The 19881-nt window shown below is 49.6% G+C and overlaps 1 protein-coding gene across 2 annotated transcripts in view; it reads right to left on the reverse strand.

The window, feature by feature from the left end:
* Positions 1–19881, reverse strand: part of GTF3C2 (general transcription factor IIIC subunit 2) — a 908247-nt gene that overhangs the window by 149650 nt on the left and 738716 nt on the right. For both annotated transcript variants that reach the window (XM_086928162.1, XM_086928163.1), the window contains exons 15-16: positions 5414–5501; positions 4808–4936 (exon numbers count right to left, since the gene is read on the reverse strand). In XM_086928162.1, the coding sequence (XP_086784288.1) occupies positions 4808–4936; positions 5414–5501 (217 nt within the window). The remainder of the gene's footprint in view (positions 1–4807; positions 4937–5413; positions 5502–19881) is intronic.

The raw sequence follows: 19881 nt of genomic DNA on the forward strand, positions 1-19881 counted from the left end.
TTAGTAAAATAAACCCATGATGCTGTGCAGCATGGCTAAAGAAAAGAAGAAAAAGTAAACTTTTACGTGCATGCCTACATCATTGTGTAGACTTGCGCAGTAAGCATGCGTGCTCCTACAAAATTACGTGGTTTCTTTTATTTTCTTCTTTGTAATTTCTGATCCAAGTTGGACTAAAAAAAAAAAACAACATGCAAAAACTCTTTATTTACTTTTTAGGTCTCGCCTGTTGATGCACATGCGCATCGAGCAAGCGAGACTATGGTGGCTTATCCACTCTTTATCCAACTTGCAAGGAATCGTGGCGATTCCTTGCAGTGCACGAGAAATTTAAGCTCAATGCGCATGCGCATTGAGCTTAAAAGCGCGTGCACATGCCCCCAGCCGCCTGCCTGGCCTACTCTCCCAGCTGGTGCCGCTCCACCCCCTGCGGCATCAAAGGCTTTCACGGCCGGCCGGCCATGCTTTCAGTTTCACGACCGGCCGGCCGTGTGAAGTACATTTCAAAGCCCGCTCTCCCTGCTCCGCCCCCTGCTCCGGCCGAGACGCATTTCTCCTCCCTCCTCCCCCCTCCTGGGTCAGGTTACCCTGCTTTCTCTTTCGCTTTTTTTTCACCCGGTGACATTGTTGCCTTTAGCCCTTCCCTCCCCTCCTCAAGCCGTTCAAGTTGTAAATTCCATGCTCCCCTCTCGCTGTCCATGTTGTCCACCTTCTGACTCCTGGGCAGCGTGATAAGGAAGGCAACATGATGGCGCACACTCCCTGCTGCTTTACCGTGAAGTCGACGGAAAGATATCGGAGCGCTTTACATGAGCGCCCAATTACATTACACAAGATCACACACATTCATGTTTCTCTCTCTCTCCTCCTACTCGTTGCCTCTTACTCTCTCTCTCACACATGCAAACTCTTTTCCCCTCTCTCTCGTCCCTCACTTTATGCCTCTCTCCCTCCTTCTCGTTTTGTCTCTCTAAATCTCTCCTCTGTTCTCTCTCTCATCTACTTCTTCACTGTTCACCTCTCTCCTTGCCGTCTCCTTTGTCTCACACTCTAATATCCTTCACGATAAAGTCTCCTATGCCAGATGCACTTCTCTTTCCCCTTCAGACTGCAAGGGCTCTTTCCCAACACCCCACCCCCACACCTTTACCCCCCACCCTCACCTGTCTTAACTCACTCTCTATTTGATCTTCTTCCTCGTACTCATACACTCGCGTTCAGGAGTCTCGCCTTCTCTACACCGCGGAGCTTTCTGTGTCAGTCCAGCCGCTTCTTTCTGTCTTCATTTACTGTCTCCTGCACAAAACGGCTTTCCTCTCATTGGCATTGCTTTTCTGCTCTTTTCAACCTTGGTGGTGCTAATAACTAAGATGGTTGGGGAGAGGGGGTGCGTGAGGAGCACGGCATGCATTTTTTCCCCTTTGAGAGCAAAACCTCTGTGCTGACACTGTGTATGCAACGCATGTTATTTCTAAAGACATTATCAGCCGTAAGCTAACGAATGCCAGCGTAAAGTAAACGCCTCCCTTGTGTGTTCTGTTCACAGTAATCTCTGTTGTATTGATGTAAATATTTAAATAATGGAGAGGGAAGGAAGTCCTAGCCCTACCCCCCAACCACCCCTCCCCCGCCCCACCCCCGAAGAGCATTTCTAGACTCAGCCCGCCTAACACTAATGCGCCTTTAATTAATCCAACTCAGTTGTAAATTATATAAAATCTACTTCAAATCCTGCCCAAATCGCACTATTTGCATATTTATTGCCTAATGGGGGTAGAAACTCTAGTTATAGTGAGTGAATGGTAAAATAAAATGCATGATTGACCTAATACTGGCGGGCATTTTACTCTCAATAGGTAGGATATTTTACATTATACACCACTACCTGTAAACAAATGTGACAGAAAGGTAAAATAAAGTCACGTTCCAATTAGGAAAAACATTAGCTGTGTGCAGCCAAAAATCAGTGTTGGCAGGACCTAGGTCACATACTTAAATCTTAGGCTAAACATGTCATCAAGACTCTGTTTTCCCAGTTATGGGCTTTTTTTTACCAGTAATAACGTTCAGATGTATTAGTGCAACCGGCTTACTAGTATCAAATCCCAAGAGTGGAAAAAGTGTTCGGGTGACAAGGAGTCACAAAGGAGCTACTCTGCTATAAAACTCACCCACCCTCACCCTCACTCACCCTCAACCCCTCACTCACCCTCAACACCTCACAATGACTCACACTCACCCTCACACACCCTCACCCTCACACACCGTCACACACCCTCTGCATAACAACACCTCTCACACCCTCACTCACCCTCACACACACTCACACTCACGCAACGTCACACACCCGAAGCCTCACACCCCCTCACACCCCCTAACCCGCACACCGCCTAACGCTCACACCCCCTAACGCTCACCCCCTAACCCTCACCCCCTCACTCTCACCCCACACCCTTACCCCTCACCCTCACCCCCTCACCCTCCACCCTCACTCACCCTCACATCCTCAACCCTTCGCCCTCAACCTCTCACTCACCCTCAACACCTCAGCCTCACCCTCACTCACCCTCAACCCCTCACACTCACTCACCCTCAACCCCTCAAACTCTCACCCTCACACTCACTCACCCTCAACTCCTCACCCTCACTCACCCTCACTCACCCTCACCCACACTCACCCTCCCTCAACCCCTCACCCTCACTCACCCTCAAACCTTCACCCTCAACCCCTCACTCACCCTCACTCTCACTCACCCTCACTCAGCCTCAACTACTCTCACTCACCCTCAACCCCTCACCCTAACTCACCCTCACCCTCACTCACCCTCAACACCTCACTCACCCTCACCCTCAACACCTCACCCTCAACCTCAACCCCTCACCCTCACTCACCCTCACTCAACCCCTCACCCTCACTCTCACTCACCCTCAACCCCTCACCCTCACTCACCCTCAACCCCTCACCCTCACTCACCCTCACCCTCAACCCCTCACCCTCACACAGTGCAATAGGTCTCAGACCATTTCAGTTAGAGCTTTAAGAAATGTTTATGGCTTTTTTTTATTTGTAATTCTTTAGCATTGGCTACAGGAAACAAAAATGCTAAACATTTACAAAAAAAACCCATAAACAATTCTAAAAGCACTAACTCTAATGGTGCGAGACCTATTGCATTTCCAATGCTTGTTTTTTAAAGCGTATGGGGGAGCAGAAGCAAAAGAGGGCAAGCACCAAGGGTCACGGAAGTGGGCCGCAACAAGGGTAGGATGGGTGTCCAGGAAGCAGCAGGGGCAGGTTAGGAACTTGGAAGCAACACAGGAATAGCAGGGAGGAATGGAAGTAATTTAGGGAAGAGTGGGTGTTGAGAGTGCAACAGGGAGAAGCACACGGGTGACCGTGACAAGGAGGGGGTAGGGAGAAGCACACAGGGACAGGCTGCAGCACGAAAGGAGAGCGAAGTACACAAGTAAGACAGCTTTCTGTGAGTGCTTACTGCTTATACAAAAAGAAAAATAGTTCCCAGACATCGGGCACAGACACCGGTTAAAAATACTCATGTAAGGAGGCAATGCTCTATAGGAGGGACAAACATTAGATAGGACAGGGATAATAAACAGACAAATGTGAGTGTCAATGAAAGCCAACCAATGGCAAGGAATGCCTTCCAAGCCCCTCTCTGTTCATGGCCACAATATGCTTCACAACAGCCAGCACAACATGTGCTGTCTAGTAAGCTTGTCTTAAAAGGTCTCAGATTATCACAACTACTACAATAGTATCTACAAATGAGATTAACAGCATGTCAGTGGCAATAAAACATTCAGAATACACAAAGTTGGGAATCAAAGCATAAATGCCAGCACAAGTCCTAAATTCCCTTTTCAATAGCGTAGAAACAAAAAGGTGCAAAACCACGGGCTGGAGGCACAATTCCCTATACCCCCTAAGGTTAGGAAGCTGGTCCTACAAAACCAGCTTACCCAAAATGTAAATACACACAATTGACCAGCACACTGAATACAATGAATGTATCAAATATACAGTCAAGAAATGTAGAGTTGTTTCAAAGATGAGTCGATGTTATGTTCCAATTCATCCTTTATATTTCATTGTTAAAAAACTTTTGAAACCGCCAACGCGTTTCGTCCCATCCAGGGACTTCTTCAGGGCTTAAAATAAGTAAAAAAGGTGTTCTGATGTCGCAATTCCTCATGTATTAGGGATGGGTCATTTTTTAGAATCAGTTTGTGCGCTATCCGGACATTGCTAAGGACTGATATTGCTGAGGACTGTGTGGACCGGAACCACATTATCCGGGATACTGTTTCTACCAAATAAATATCACCTGTTAAAACTACATGGAATCTAAACCTATGGGGAAGCGCACAAACTGATTCTGAAAAAATACCCATCCCTGATACATGAGGAATTGCGACATCAGAACACATTTTTTTTTGACTTATTATAAGCCCTGAAGAAGTCCCTGGATGGGACAAAACACGTTGGCGGTTTCAAAAGTTTTTTAACAATGAAAAAAAGGATGAATTGGAACATAACATCGACTCATCTTTGAAACAACTCTACATTTCTTGACTGTATATTTGTTACATTCCATGTATTAAGTGTACTGGGCTATTGTGTGTATTTGCAATAAAACATTCAGCATATCAGACCAGCGGACCATGCAAACACCTGCTCAGGTATCCACAAAAGGGTTAAATAACACTACTATTTATGCGTGATGTGAGAGAAGATTAAGGCAAGGGTAGGGAGCTATAAGCAAATAAAATAAAACATTTGACATACAAATCTTCGCTCAGATGGTCGCTTGACGTTGGTTGGATTGTTGGTGAGATCAGGTAACACAGCAGCTATCACCTCCCCAGTGACATCTCCAGCAACAATGCTATTTAACCAGTCTGAACCAGAGATACTCTGAGAAAACAAAATACCAATAAAGTTCACCAGTGTAGCATTAATAAAAATCATTTAATTGGAGCTGTGATAAGAATAATGCAGACTTCAATACAAATTATGTATGAAACTTAAAAAAGCAATTAAAGCGTTTGCCAGAACTACGTACAAGAAGAAGACTTCAAGATCTATGATATAATTCTATTATTTTGTACACTATTTTTTACAATTAGTTTGCATATTATGCTATTATGTTTTTTTACCATTATGTTGCATCACATAGGCGTAGCTATTTTTCCAGAGGACATATCAGAGTTTGATTTAGTGCAACAAGGTTAATGTATCCAAAATAAGTGCAAATTTCTTAGGATTCATACAATAGGATTTGTTTTTTTCAGTTTAACATGGGGGAAGATGCTATGCTAGTAGTGCAAACTCACGAGTTACAATGTTTACAAACAATGAGCTTTGTGTAATACATATTTCTTGACATCTTACCCAGACAGTTCCTTTCCTTGGGGCAATGTAGTAGGCCTTGTACCCAAGGCAACCAGTGTCCAAAAAGTGAATTCCACAGAGACCATAACTACAACACAGAAGGAACAAAAAACATCATCAATTAAATCTGGCATTCTACTGCATGGCAATGGTTCAATAAAAATATTTCTACCCCATTTAGTTCACATATCAAAGTAACCAGTATTTAGAGCGTGGTTCTCATTAACATAATTCAACTGCCATGCAAAGCCACTGCTACATAAGAAATGTAATTCCAAACAATGGAGCAAGTAGAGCAATGAATTTATGAAAGAAAAAAGCAACATGGCTACGTGCTTCTTAATATACTGTTTGTTATTTTTGGCTAACACCATAATCCCCTACTTACCTTAAGGAACATTCTTGCTGGAGTATAATCTAACTACAGATTCCTCACCATGGGCCCGATGCACTAAGACTTTTTGCATTCTCAAATTGTCCCAATAGTTATATTGGGACATTCGGAAATGCAACAAGCACTCGCATAGTCAATAGGTCTCGCCTTTGGGACCTTATAAGTATTTAGTTATGCAGCACAATATCCTTGGTGCAACAACATCAACTGTTGCATGGCTAAACACTTATAAGGTCCCAAAGGAGAGACCTACAGGCTTTTCCAAAGCTTGTTTTTAATGCGGCCAACGTGGCTATTGGCAGAGCTCGAAAAGCTGGCCCGGCACTTTTAAACACAGATGGTCCTTAGATTCCCAGGGTCCAGCATCATTTAGAAGGAAGGAGAACACACGTGATTTACAGCCAGCGAAGCCTCCTCTCTTCAGCAGAAAAAACTCCTTAGCACACGTATATCAAAATACAGTTATGTATAGGCGTTGCCACCCTTTTGACACAATCACAGTACGTAGGTCTTGGTTAATACACATATTATATTTATTCTTGAATGCTGGAAGTTCTCCACACAGCCGACACGTGTTTCGTCGTGACTGGGAGTGTAACCCAACGACTTTTTCAAGGCTGTAGAAGGTCAAAATAAACAAAACAAAAGATATGTTGCCATTTTCATGTAAACTTCTTGGCCATAAAATATAATGTTAGCCCAACATTACACAGTCCTTGTGGCCCCTTTCATGCAAGATTCCACTCAAGTGTCCAATTGATAAGTTACAAAGCACATTATCCAACATTTCTCCTCAGTGAGAAAATACAATCCACATCCTGATAAGTTATCATATTATAAGGTATATTCCCACATCTTTTCGGTTTAGAATCACAGTTTACTTGAATACATTTCTGTTATTGTATAACACATAATGTACCTCTATATCCTTATAGAGGTCTATGATCCTGTATAGGATGGAGAGATCAGGTACTTGAATAAACTTATTAAGGAGTGGGTTTTGTCAAAATTGTTGTGACCATCATGCATCTTATCGTATAGTATGAAACACCCTGAACCAACACCATGTGTCAGGCATTTTTCGGAGGTATGGTGACGTATCTCGTGCTCATAGTTGTTTTCAGTATAAACACTATGTGGTTATATGTAATTGATATTTCATGCATAAATACCTATTTCCAGATCTGTTCTCTTATAGCTGTGGGAATAAAGTCATATTTTTATTTTTGTAATTCAAGTATTATCTGGTATTGGTTAGTTATATGGTAAATAGGATTTTCACTAGTTTTTGGTTGTTAACTCACTTGGTATGCAGTGATAATTCCAACCCGCATAGGGGTTCTACGGGGGTCTTCTGTTATAGTGTCCACTTTATCTTGTCCATAGGACTCCACTTCACACTTTGTTTAGGTTGGCTGAAAAGAACATTGGTGTTCTCATTAGTATATATTTAATTCCCAGTGGTATAACATTTTTATATTTATCTCATTATTATCTAAGTCTTTCAGTTTGTGTTAAGTGGTTTCAAATCTTCCCTGGAAGAGTCCTCATCTTATCTATAACCCAAGTAGTCTTGGCTCTGGTTATTTATATTTAACCCATTGTCAATACATTCCCCTATTAGATCCATTTTCATGATTATCGGTAATATTAGCCATTATCCCTGCATCTTGTGAGAAAGCTCCAATATTAAAATTTCCCCCTGGTTCCGAGTTCGTCTCTAGCATTATTTCCTGTATATTTTAATAGGCTCTCCCCTTGTACCGGGTGCCCATTTCACCCCGGTCCCGAGTTCGTCTCTAGCATTATCTCCTATGCGCTTAAATAGGCTCTCCCCTTGTAACGGGTGCCCATTCCTCTTACCTTTCGCCCGTATCGTTATTGTCCGTCGGTGCCCCCGTTCACAATCAGCGCGTATGCTCGATTGTTGCTCCTTCAAAACGCCGCGTATTTATTAGAAACACTTCCGTGTTTCAAAAGGGCGTTCCTGATAGGTTGTTGGAAGTCGCGTGACCCTCGTTTTACTGATCCCCATCGATTGGTTCAGAGGGGTCATGTGGGTCTATCCATGTCCTGAGTTCCGGGTGTTTAGTGCTGTGGCGAATTAGTCGCCATCTTATACTGTTCTCTTTAGACTGGACTTCAGTCTATTCGCATATATTAACAGATTTATTAGTTCTATGTCATATATTAGTAGCGTCAATAAAATTATTGTTTAGTGTTGTCTTTTATTAACACCAATTGGTTTGTTTACGTAGGCTGATTTTATAAACGCGTTTTGTTATCTGCATGGTCTACTTATTTTAAGTCATATTCGTTTTGCATCACAACTGAAATTATTACAAGAACGAAAAGGTCTAGCCCACTAATTTAAAACACAAATCTTCAAAACTTTTTTTGGGGGTTATTCAAAACGATCCATTATTTTGATTTATATGACCATAAGAGAAAATTCAGAATCTAGCTTGTTTTCTCCATGGTTCACTTTATATACTTATCCGCGATAGTGAGGCATGCAGAGTTAGGCTCTATAGGTTTAACAGAAGCTCTTCGATTTTCTCATGTGTAGTCATACATATTGCAAATGCTACTTACCAGTATGCATCTGTTCTTGGCATGTAGGGCTGCTGACATTCATATCTGTGCATAGATCGCCGCCTAGTGTTGGGTCCGGATGATTGCACATTGTTGTCCTGGAAGAGTCTTCGAAGTATCACGAGATAGGTGGCTCCTCCCCTGGACTACAGTGCGCATGGGCATCGCCTCCATCCCCAGATTGTTTTTAGCCATTGGCAGAGATTATTATTATTATTATTATTAGCCGGGTTTTATAGAGCGCAAACAACCCGAAGGCCTCGTAGCGCTGATGGAGTGAAGTATGTGAGTGATGACCATGCTATGAGCATATATATATATGAATACTGCAGCTGCTACAGGCGCCGGGGAGGAGGGTGGGCGATATGAATGTCAGCAGCCCTACATGCCAAGAACAGATGCATACTGGTAAGTAGCATTTGCAGTTCGAGGCATGTGGGCTGCTGAATTCATATCTGTGTATAGAATACATAGCAGTCCTCCCATTATTGGCGGCCGCCCGTGCCAGCTGCAGCAGTCTGAAAAAGTGTTTTGAGAACAGCCTGACCAACAGCTGCCTGCTGTTTGGAGTGCACGTCTACACAGTAATGTTTAGTAAAAGTATGTGTGGTAGACCATGTGGCTGCCCTACAAATATCTTCTAAGGGAATGTTACCTAGGAAAGCCATAGAGGCCCCCAACTTTCTGGTGGAGTGGGCTCTTGGTGGAATTGTGAGAGTGCGTTTAGCCTTAGCGTAACAGATCTGAATGCATTTCACGATCCACCTAGCGATACCAGCTTTGGAGATAGCGTTTCCCTTGTGGTGTGAGGCAAATGCAACGAAAAGTTGCTTTGTCTTACGAAAATCCTTTGTCCTGTCAATGTAGTACATTAAGGCTCTTTTAACGTCAAGGGTGTGGAGCATCCGCTCCGCCAGCGACTCTGGGTTTTGAAAAAACACTGGCAACTCAATTGTCTGGTTCATGTGGAATTGAGATACAACCTTGGGTAAGAATTTAGGGTTAGTGCGGAGCACCACCCTTTTAGCATGTACTTGGAAGAAAGGTTCTTGGATGGTGAGCGCCTGCAACTCACTAACCGTCCGTAGCGATGTAATTGCTACTAAGAAAACCACCTTCCAAGTCAGAAACTGAAGCTCACAAGAGTGAAGTGGCTCAAAGGGAGGACCCATCAGCCTTGTAAGAACCACATTGAGGTTCCATTCCGGAGCTGGTGGTGTCCGTGGTGGAATGACCCTTTTGAGTCCTTCCAGAAAAGCCTTGATAGCAGGGACCTTAAAAAGTGATAGGTGTTGCCTATTCTGGAGGTATGCTGCCATTGCAGACAAGTGAATGCGGATGGAAGAATACGCCAAATTGCATTGGTACAGGTGGAACAGGTAACAAATGATGTTCTGAATGGAAGCATCTAGCGGGTCAATATCGTGGTTTACACAGTAAATGACAAACCGCATCCATTTAGCCGCATAACATGCTCTAGTAGTGGGCTTCCTTGCCTCCCGAATGATGTCCATGCAATCGGGGGGAAGATTGAGGTAGCCAAACTCTAGGACTTCAGGAGCCAGATCGCAAGGTTGAGCTGTTGCGGATCTGGGTGCTGAATGTCGCCATGGCTCTGCGTCAGAAGGCTGGGTGTGAGATGAAGCCTTTGATGCGGTACCACGGAGAGTTCCAGAAACGTGGTGTACCATGGTTGGCGAGCCCACGTTGGAGCAACCAGGATGAGAGTCATCGAGTGCTGCCTGAGTTTGCGTGCCACCAGCGGTATCAGAGGTGCTGGGGGAAAAGCGTACGCAAATCTGCCTGACCAGTTCATCCACATTGCATTGCCCTGCGATTGCGGGTGTGGGAACCTGGCGGCGAAGCTTTGGCATTTTGCGTTCTCCTTTGTGGCGAACAGGTCTATCTCTGGATGACCCCACCTTTGGAAGTACGGTTGGAGTACTGGTGGATGTATCTCCCACTTGTGCATTTGGTGGCTGTGCCTGCTGAGCAGGTCCGCCATCTGGTTGTCTTTGCCTGGGAGATGCTCCGCCATGAGGAAGATGTTCCTCTGAATGGCCCACTTCCACATGCTCTGATCCAGATGAGACAGCTGCGGAGAGTGTGTGCCCCCCTGCTTCTGAATGTAGTACATGGCCGTCATGTTGTCCGTCCGGATCAACACGACCTTGTTGCACAGATGTACTTTGAATGCCTTCAAGGCCATGAAGATTGCCATCAGTTCCAAAACGTTGATGTGCATCTTCCTTTGCTGTAGTGTCCATAGTCCCTGCACTGTGTAGTGGAGTACATGCGCTCCCCATCCCTGGAGAGAAGCGTCCGTTGTCAGGATAATCTGTGGCACAGGCTCCTGGAACGGTCGGCCCTTGCAAAGGTTTTGTGGATTCCACCAATGCAGAGAGCTGTATGCCCGACCGCTCACCAACACTAGGTCTGTCAGTTGCCCATGAGCCTGAGTCCACTGACGTGCTAGGCACTCCTGAAGCGGACGCATATGTAGTCTCGCGTGCGGGACGATGGAGATGCACGAGGCCATCATGCCTATCAACTGCATGAACACCTTCGCTGGAAGCGAGTGTTGAGGTCTGAATCGTTGGATCAGCGTTTGGATACTGGCGATTCTCACTGAATTTGGCTGCGCAGTGGCTGCCAGAGTGTCTATTGTCGCGCCCAGATACTGCCGTATATGGGCGGGTTGGAGATGGGATTTTGGATAGTTCCGCGAGAATCCCAGATCGTGCAGGAGATGAATGGTGCGGGACACGTGGTCGGCGCACTGCTGTTCTGACTTTGCCTGAATGAGCCAGTCGTCCAGATAGGGATAGACATGGACGTTCTGGCGTCGTAGATGCGCCGCCACAGTCGCCAGACACTTTGTAAAGACTCTTGGCGCCGGGGATGACCCCGAAAGGCAGAACCCTGAACTGGTAGTGCTGTTCTTGAATCGTGAACCTGAGGTACTTCCTGTGGGAAGGATGCAGGGGGATATGAAAGTATGCATCCTTGAGATCCAGCGTAGCCAGGAAGTCCCCCTGTCGAAGCAGAGGGAGGACCTGCTGCAACGTGAGCATATGGAAGTGCTCCGACAGAATGTACCAGTTGAGGGGCCTGAGGTCCAGGATGGGCCTGAGGGATCCGTCCTTTTTGGGGATTAGAAAGTACAGAGAGTAAACTCCTGTTCCCCTTTCTTGCAGTGGAACGAGCTATATTGCCCCTTTTTGCAGCATGACTTGAACTTCCTGCTGCAACAAGTGCAAGTGCTCGCCGGACATAGGACGGTGTCTTGGAGGTATGTTTGGTGGAGTGGAAGTAAGTTCCAGACAGTAACCGTACTGGATAAGAGATTTGACCCACCTGTCCGTGGTGATGGCTTTCCATGCGGGCAGGAACTGCTGGAGTCTCCCCCCGACCGGTGTTGTGTGGTCGGGGGGCAGTGACAAGGCGTCACTGTTTGTTGGTGGAGGAGGACCTGGAGCTGTTGTTTCCACGTCCCCTGCCCTTGACGTTGTTGCCCCTGTAACACCCTCTACCTTTGTTGGTGTATGAGATTTGGGTGTTGCTCTTATAGTACTGCGTGGATTGTGATGCCTGACCCCTTGAGGTGCCTCTGTTATTGGAGCGGCGAAAGGAACCACCCCGAAACTGCTGAGACTGGAGGCCCCCCATAGACTTAGCAGTGTCCGTGTCTTTCTTCATTTTTTCAAGGGTCGCATCCACTTCGGGGCCAAACAGGTGGTCTGGATTAACTGTTTGGTTTAAGATGGTTGTCTGTATATCTGGTTTGAAGCCCGATATTCTCAGCCATGCATGCCTCCGCAGCAACACGCTAGTGTTTATCGCCCTGGAGGCGGTATCAGCCACGTCTAGCGCACATTTGATGGAAGCGTTGGCGATTAGCTTCCCCTCCTGAATCAACATTTCACCTGCCTCCTTGTATTGATCAGGTAAGTGCTGCAGAAGTGTTTCTAGGGTGTCATAGTGCGCCCTATCGTAGCGTGCAAGTAGGGCCTGCGTGTTTGAAATGCGCCAAATATTAGCTGCCTGCGCAGCAATTCGTTTCCCTGAGGCTTCAAATATTTTTGACTCTTTGTCTGGGGGAGGAGCGTCACCCGTGGTCTGCGAATTTGCCCGCTTACGTGCGTTGGATACAACCAAAGAATCCAATGGCAAGTGTCCCTTGATGTACGTTGGATCCGAGGGCGCTGCCTTGTATTTCTTGTCAATACGAGGATTGATGACTCGCGCCCGAGTGGGCTCTCTGAAGACCTCTGGCGCGTGCTTGAGCACTCCCTTGAGCATAGGCAATGTCTTGACTGACTTTTCAGCCACTGAGAAAGTGTCAAACAGAAAATCGACATCCACAGGATCTGAATGTAGGTCGACATCATGATTAGCTGCAGCTCTCTCAATCAGAGCGTTGAAGGCTGCAGAGTCCTCTGTTGGAGAAGTCTTCGCTGCAAAAAGCTGCGGTTCATGACCCGACTGAGGGTCCTCAGGGTCGCCTCCGGCAGACCAAGGTTCATGTACCTCCTCTGGATCCGAGTATGCTGGATAATTGTACTCGTCCTCCTCATCTCCGTCACCTTCCCCAGCGTTAGAATGCGTCGGTGAAAGTTCCAAATTATGTGGAGATGCAGGCTCTATAGGGGCAGAAGTACCCGCAGAGTCCTTTTTGTTCTTGAGTGGAAAACGAAAATGTTCCAACACCGGCTCCGTGGTGATCTTCCTTTTAAGGAGAGAGAGCTTCCCGGTGTTGGCGTCGATGATAACCTCTCGACGCTCCTCTTCTGCGAGTGGCTGGAGCCGAGGCTTCTGCACTACCAATGACGCCTTGGGCGTTGACACTACCTTTAAGGGCACCCCGGCCCCATGCTTCGGAGCGAAAGCCTTCGGCGTCGTCTTCGGCGGCAGCGTGAAGTGGATAGGCGGCTGCGCCTTTGCCGGCTTTGGTGTAGGCTTCGGCACCACATTCTTCGGATCGGGAGCCACAGCGTCCTTCCGAATCCGCTGCAGGGACTCCACTACCTTTTTTGTTAAGGCCGGGGAGGGCTGGACCGGCTCGAGCGCTTTCCCCGAGTCCGGAGTAGGGTCAGCGGAAGGCACGGTCTTCGGAGCCAACATCACTATCCTTGGCCTTGACGGCCGGAGTCGGCGCAGCCAGAGCTTCGGAGTCGTCCTGACGCCTCTTCGGAGCTTTCTTCGGGTCATCGACCTCGACCACCTTCGGCGCCGACGCGGCCGCGTCGGTCGTCTTCGCCTTCGACACCGGGGTCTTCGGGTCGGCCATCTTGGCGCGGCTCTTGACGTCGGCCATTTTGAATTTCTTAGACATGGAGGCCTCTGGAGCCTTCTGTCCCACCAGTGCGACTTTCACTTTCGAAACCGTTGGTGTGGACCCCGATGGCTTCACTTTCGTTTTCTTCAACGTGAGTGGCGCATCAGAAATGTCCGTGGCCGGGCCCGGAGGCGAGGCCGTGGGACGATTAATGAGGTCTTGGGTAAGGCCCGAAGGCGATCCCTCGACCTGGGCCGTATATTGGGGGTTGACCCCTGAGTCAGTTTGAGGATGCTCCTCCTCCGAGCTATCCTCCACGGTGGCAATGGCCCCATCGTCGTCCCCTACCTCACCGACGACTTCATCAAACTCCTCGTCTCCCGCGTCGTAGCTTTCTTCCTCCGACGCCGGGCTAGAGTCCGAAACTTGAAAGACATTGTCGTCTCCAACGTCTTCTTCGAAGATGTTGTCTGGCGGGGGCGCTGATAACTGGGCCTGGAGTCTAGCGGCCCGACGAAGCTTGAGAGTCTTCTTACACCGGAACTTTGAGCAGGCCATACACCTGGCCTCATCATGGTCCGGCGACAAACATTTGTTGCACACTGGGTGCACGTCGAGGTGTGAATACTTTGAGGTGCACACCGGGCACCTCTTAAACGGAGTTCGTTCCATGTCTGGAGCGTCGTGTAGGCCCGTCCGCGCCGACAGCACGCGGAAGGGCAGCAAGAGTTCGGAGCTGAAGAACAGACAAACCCGAACGAAAGACGATACCGACGCCAAGCCTAAAGACCTTTTGGTCTCAAGTTAGGAAAGTTAAACAACTATCGATTCCGACAGAGGGAACCGAAACACATCCGAACCCAATGGCGGAAAAAAACAATCTGGGGATGGAGGCGATGCCCATGCGCACTGTAGTCCAGGGGAGGAGCCACCTATCTCGTGATACTTCGAAGACTCTTCCAGGACAACAATGTGCAATCATCCGGACCCAACACTAGGCGGCGATCTATGCACAGATATGAATTCAGCAGCCCACATGCCTCGAACTCTCAGAGAATGGAGAACATCTTTTAATCAGTAATTCAACTTTAAGCACTCATTTGGTTGTGTCATACATATTAACCACAGATTGGTATGTAACCTAACCATACATTTAGTGTGCGATATAGTAAGTGAAATAGGTGAAGGTATTACTGTATTATAAATAGGTTAACCATAGTCAGCTACATCGCATTTATTTTTCCAATTTAAAGTGATGCAAAGTATTCAGAACTAGTCTGAGTGTTTCCGTGAAGGTGACGCTAAAAAGTAGTCATTCCTTAATGGTGTTTTTAAGACACATCTTATTGGTAAGCAATCCGAATCTATATATACAAGTGCACGTGTGTGTTCATTAAATTTTCTCAGTGAACTAATGGTCTCTCCATCATGTAGGGTCAGTACATAGGCGAAGCCTACTCTCTCTTCAGCAGCTTAGGCGGATTGCTCCTGCATGTATGAATGCGTTATTTGTACATCACTATAGAAAGCGCTAAGGAGCGGCAACTGGGAATGTACCACTAGATCTGAATGGAGGCATGCTACTTGGTATAACAGGCGGATGCTCTCAGTTAGGGAGGTAAGATACAAATCTCATCTCTGAGATATGCTACCCAATCAGATACGGGCCTTCATGGGCAACCAATGACCAAACAGGAGAAAAATTGTCCTAAATGCATGTCATTGGCTGGTGCGCTATGGTTCACGTTTTAGCCTTTTGAGATTCGAGACCAGGTTTGAATGAAGTATATTACAAATGGGCCAAGTTCACAAGAAGTTCTGTTGCGCCAGCACATTAATATAATTAAGTGCAATATAGAGGCCGCATCGTGAGGTGTTTATGTTTCAAATGCACAAGTTACTTACCTTCGGTAATGATATATCTGTAAGAAACAGGAGTTAGTATTAGATTCCTTACCTTAGAATATCCTCAGGCGTCAGACTGGATCAGGAAACTTTTGCTTAGCAGTACCCCTGCGCGTCGGTAGGCGTCGTCTGCGTCTCCGCGTCCATCGTAAATGGCGCCGGGATGACGTCGCCGGACTACTTAGACGCCGCCCTCGCGCGCCGACGTCAGTTCTTATACACAGCTATTCCGCGCCGGAATGCAGAGCAATGATAAAAACCAACACTGGTGCCATGAAACTAGGGCCCGGGGGGGCGTGGCTTAGGCGCCGATGAAGCAGGCGGCGTGAGCCGATAGCTCCGCGCCCGATCCCCTGATTAATCCTGCAAAACGGAGTCACAGTTGGCCTGGGACCGAGGGATCAGTGTCGGAACGAAGGCGGCACAGTTCGCGACCGACATCCTGGCTGGAGGAGGTCGAGCACCGGAGTTATCCTGGTTGAATCGGAGCCGGGACAGTCCGAGACGGAGCACCCAAAATGGCGACGGTCCCTTCCTGGTGACCTTGTGAGGAGCGGACCGGCTTTGAGATCGGCGGCCGCCTGAGCGGAGGTGCAGCAGAGGAGGGTTGGCGGCTGCCCGGCGCGGAGTTCTGTGCCCTACGGAGGGTCGCTGCGGGGGACAACCGGTGCCGCCTGGTGGCTGGGGAGACCGGACCTGCGCACCAAGATGGCGGACACCGGGCGGACGATTGCGGAGCAGCAGTGATCCCTGGTTGGAGATCGGAGCTCGGTGGAGGCTCGGGGCAGGTTCTGGCTGGCGGCGGCCACTGCCCAAGGACAGACCGGAGCCGAGCTGCACTGGCCGCTATTGCGGCGAAGGACGGACTGTGCCTGCTTCTGGTGGCCCGGGAGGGGACACGTCCCAACACGAACGAGCGTGGGCGACCCCCCGGTGATAGCGTGCACTGAGGAGCTGAGAGGGGCCGCTGGATGTGAGGGGTGCCCCTGGTGCGACTGCGGATTACCCGGTGCTCATCCGGGTTGGACAGAGCCGCCACTGGACGATTGGGCCTGCCTGACGGAGCCCGCTCGCGCAGGAGGAGACGGAGAGCCCCGGAGGAGCGTTGAGGAACTGAGCGGTGCCCACCCGCGCGTCTGGTAAGACTGACCGGCCGGGGGGCGGGCCGCAGTGCGGGACGTCCTGGACGAGAGCCCTCCTGATAGCTCCTGATACCTGGGGACTGGAAGAGAGGCCTGGAGCGAGGAACGCAGGAGGGACACCTTCACGCTGCACGGAGCCTAGGACGGACACAGGCTGCCCGACACTCGCCTCCGAGTACAAGCGGTGTTCAAGCCTACCTTCACTGCGCGGCTGATGAGTGGTATATCAATGGGGCAGCGAGGATATCTGGTGCTCTGTGGTGTGGAGGACTGAGAGGCCCTGGAAGCGGGCGGTGCTGCCCAAGGCAATCCGGGGATACTGGACAGTGGAGAGGACAACGGGGCCTTGGAAGGTGAGGGGACATTAGTGGGGTGCCCGGCTTGATCGGGGAGACCCTGGGCGAAGAGCTGCCAGCTGACGGTGGGGAGGGCCCCCGGAAGGGTGTGAGGTGCGGGACCTGGACTGGCTGAGGCGGAGGGGGCCTTCCTTTGGCGCCTCGATTATCGGCTGAGTTGGAGTGTGGAGACTTTGGGGCCCAACAGGCACAGGTGCTTGGGGACCCGGGGCGGACCGGTGGACCAGGACCCAAGTGCGTGCAGGATACTGTTGATCAAGTGGGTGCCCGTGCGTATGCCTGGCATGCGGGGGGGCCTGGGACTGTAGTGTACGCAGGAGGTTGATTGGATTATCCTGGGCTCAGCGGAGGTGTTTGTGGAGGACCCAACTGCGCAGCTACAGGCGAGCACGGCCGAACTATAGCGGAGCCCTGCAGACCTCTGAAGCGGAGAGTCGCTCCCAAAGGCGCTAACCAGCGGGACGGTGAGGAGTGCGGTCGGAGCGATGAAACCTGGAACGGCGGAGGGAGACGTAGCACCCGAGACTGTCGGTCCAAACGGTGCAGAGGCGATGGCGGGCTCGGAAGTGGAAATAAGACTGGGCAAGCGCCTAGATCAGATTCTGGATGCCATTACTGCAACCAAAGACTCCCTCCATAATGACATTGCACAGGTTGCGACGGGGTTGGGCCTCCTGAAGGCAGATCATTCGAAGCTGGTGGACAGGGTGAAGGACGCTGAATCGACGGTGCAAGAACTGAAACCGGCGGTAGTCATGGTGGAACGGAAGCTGGAAGGCGCGCTGCAAAGACTGTCAGCTCTTGAGAAAAGGGCAGAGGATGCAGAAAGTAGGAACAGACGCAATAATGTGCGTGTGGTCGGCCTGCCAGAAAAAATTGAAGGGGCGGACATGATCACATACCTGGAGAACTGGCTGCGGACGCAGGTGGCCCCGGAGGGCCTCTCCCCCTTCTTCACGCTGGAGAGGGCACACAGGGTCCCGGCCAGGCCGCCGACCCCGGGGGGTCCTCCTAGGCCGGTGGTGGCTCGCTTACTCCACTATAAGGACAGGGATCTGCTGATCCAGAATGCGCGAACATTGGGCCCATTTAAAGTGGAGAACAGTTCGGTGACTATTTTCCCAGATTATACCCAAGAGATCCAGAGGGCTAGGGCTTCCTTTCTAGCGATCAAGAAGGAACTCAGGAACGAGGGGATCCAATATTCTTTACTGTTCCCAGCCAAATTGCGGATTATCCTAGATGGCATGACTCAGTTTTTTATGACGCCCGACGAAGCCTGGACCTGGCTGGAGACCTATAGAGCGGGTACTGACCGCAGGCATAAATCTGAGACTGACCGGCCGAAGCCGACTAGGGTGCGGCAATCTCAACGGCTCCGGAAACGGCATAAGACCCAGCAGGCCCAGCTGCTTGCGCAGTTGGCGGCGGATAGACAAGGGGCCCTGGAGGCGACGGCGACCATCACGGGATCGAGAAAGGAGTTGCTAACGGAAGGTTCTGCATCTGAGGACTACAAGAGACAGTCGGGGGCTGAGATTTCGGATGTTGATAGCAACTTGGGGCCGGAGGTGACTCCCCGATCGGCGGACGATTTGTGACTTGGTCGGCCCCCAGAAGGCGAAGCGGGGCAAGACCGCCTATGGCAGGCAACAGACGTCATGGTATCCTTCCAGTGCACAGTACACGGCCCCAGGCCAATGGGGAGGGGATCATGGGGCGGAGGGAAGGGGCGAAGGCTGCCGCTTGTCGGGTCATAACCACCCTCCTATTGCCCTTAAGGCAACCTGCAGTGGCTACTGCAGGGTAGAATTGTTCATTTGATGTGGGAGGTTTGGATGGGGGCAATTGCGCTGTTGCTGGTTCCTGTCCTGGGGGTCGGGGGGTTGGGGGTTTTGAGGGGTGTTTGGAGGGGGGGCATTTTTGTTGCTGGTGTGTGCTGCGGAGCTGGGGTTGAAACACGGAGATTGAAGGGTAGCAATGGGGACGGTGCCTGAGCTGAAGTGCGTCACGTGGAATGTGCGGGGCCTACACACCATGTCCAGACGTCATAAAGTGCATGCATACCTGGTACGTCGGGGAGTCCACATTGCGATGCTCCAAGAGACTCATCTCACTAAGCTGGAATGCGCGGCGCTCCAGAGGCGATGGAGGGGGCAAGTGTTTGGCACAACGTACTCAGCCTTTGCAAGGGGGGTACTGATTTGGGTACGGGCGGGGATTCCCTTCCAGGTGACGAGTCAGACGATTGACCCGGAGGGCAGATATGTGGGGGTGGCGGGGAGACTCTATGGTAGGGAAGTGGCGTTCTGCAGTATCTACACCCCGAACACTGATCAATCCCGCTTTTTTGACTCCATTTCGGGCCTACTAGCTCAATATCTGGCAGGGCAGGTCGTATTGGGAGGTGATTTCAATTCTGTCACTGATGTCACCCTGGATAGGTCACACCCCCCACTGGTCACATCCCCGGTGCGCAGAATGGCGAAGCATAGGAGCGAATGGCAGGCTGAATGGGGGCTGATTGATGTATGGCGGGGACACCACCCTAGGGACAGGGATTACTCCTTCTTTTCGGCTCTACACGAGTTGCATGTCAGGATTGATACGATCCTCTGCGACCCCACCACTGCCTCATTGGTAAAGCACACTGAGTACCTAGCGAGGACGATTTCTGACCACAACCTCCAGCTGCTCTCTCTCCAATGGCAGAGGGTGAGGACGGCGATTCCCAATTGGCGACTGAACCCGGATGCATTGGAAGATCAGGTCTTCAAAGCTACGGTCCGGGAGGGGGC

Source organism: Lissotriton vulgaris, chromosome 6 (assembly GCF_964263255.1).
Source record: "Lissotriton vulgaris chromosome 6, aLisVul1.2, whole genome shotgun sequence".
Lineage (NCBI taxonomy): Eukaryota > Metazoa > Chordata > Amphibia > Caudata > Salamandridae > Lissotriton > Lissotriton vulgaris.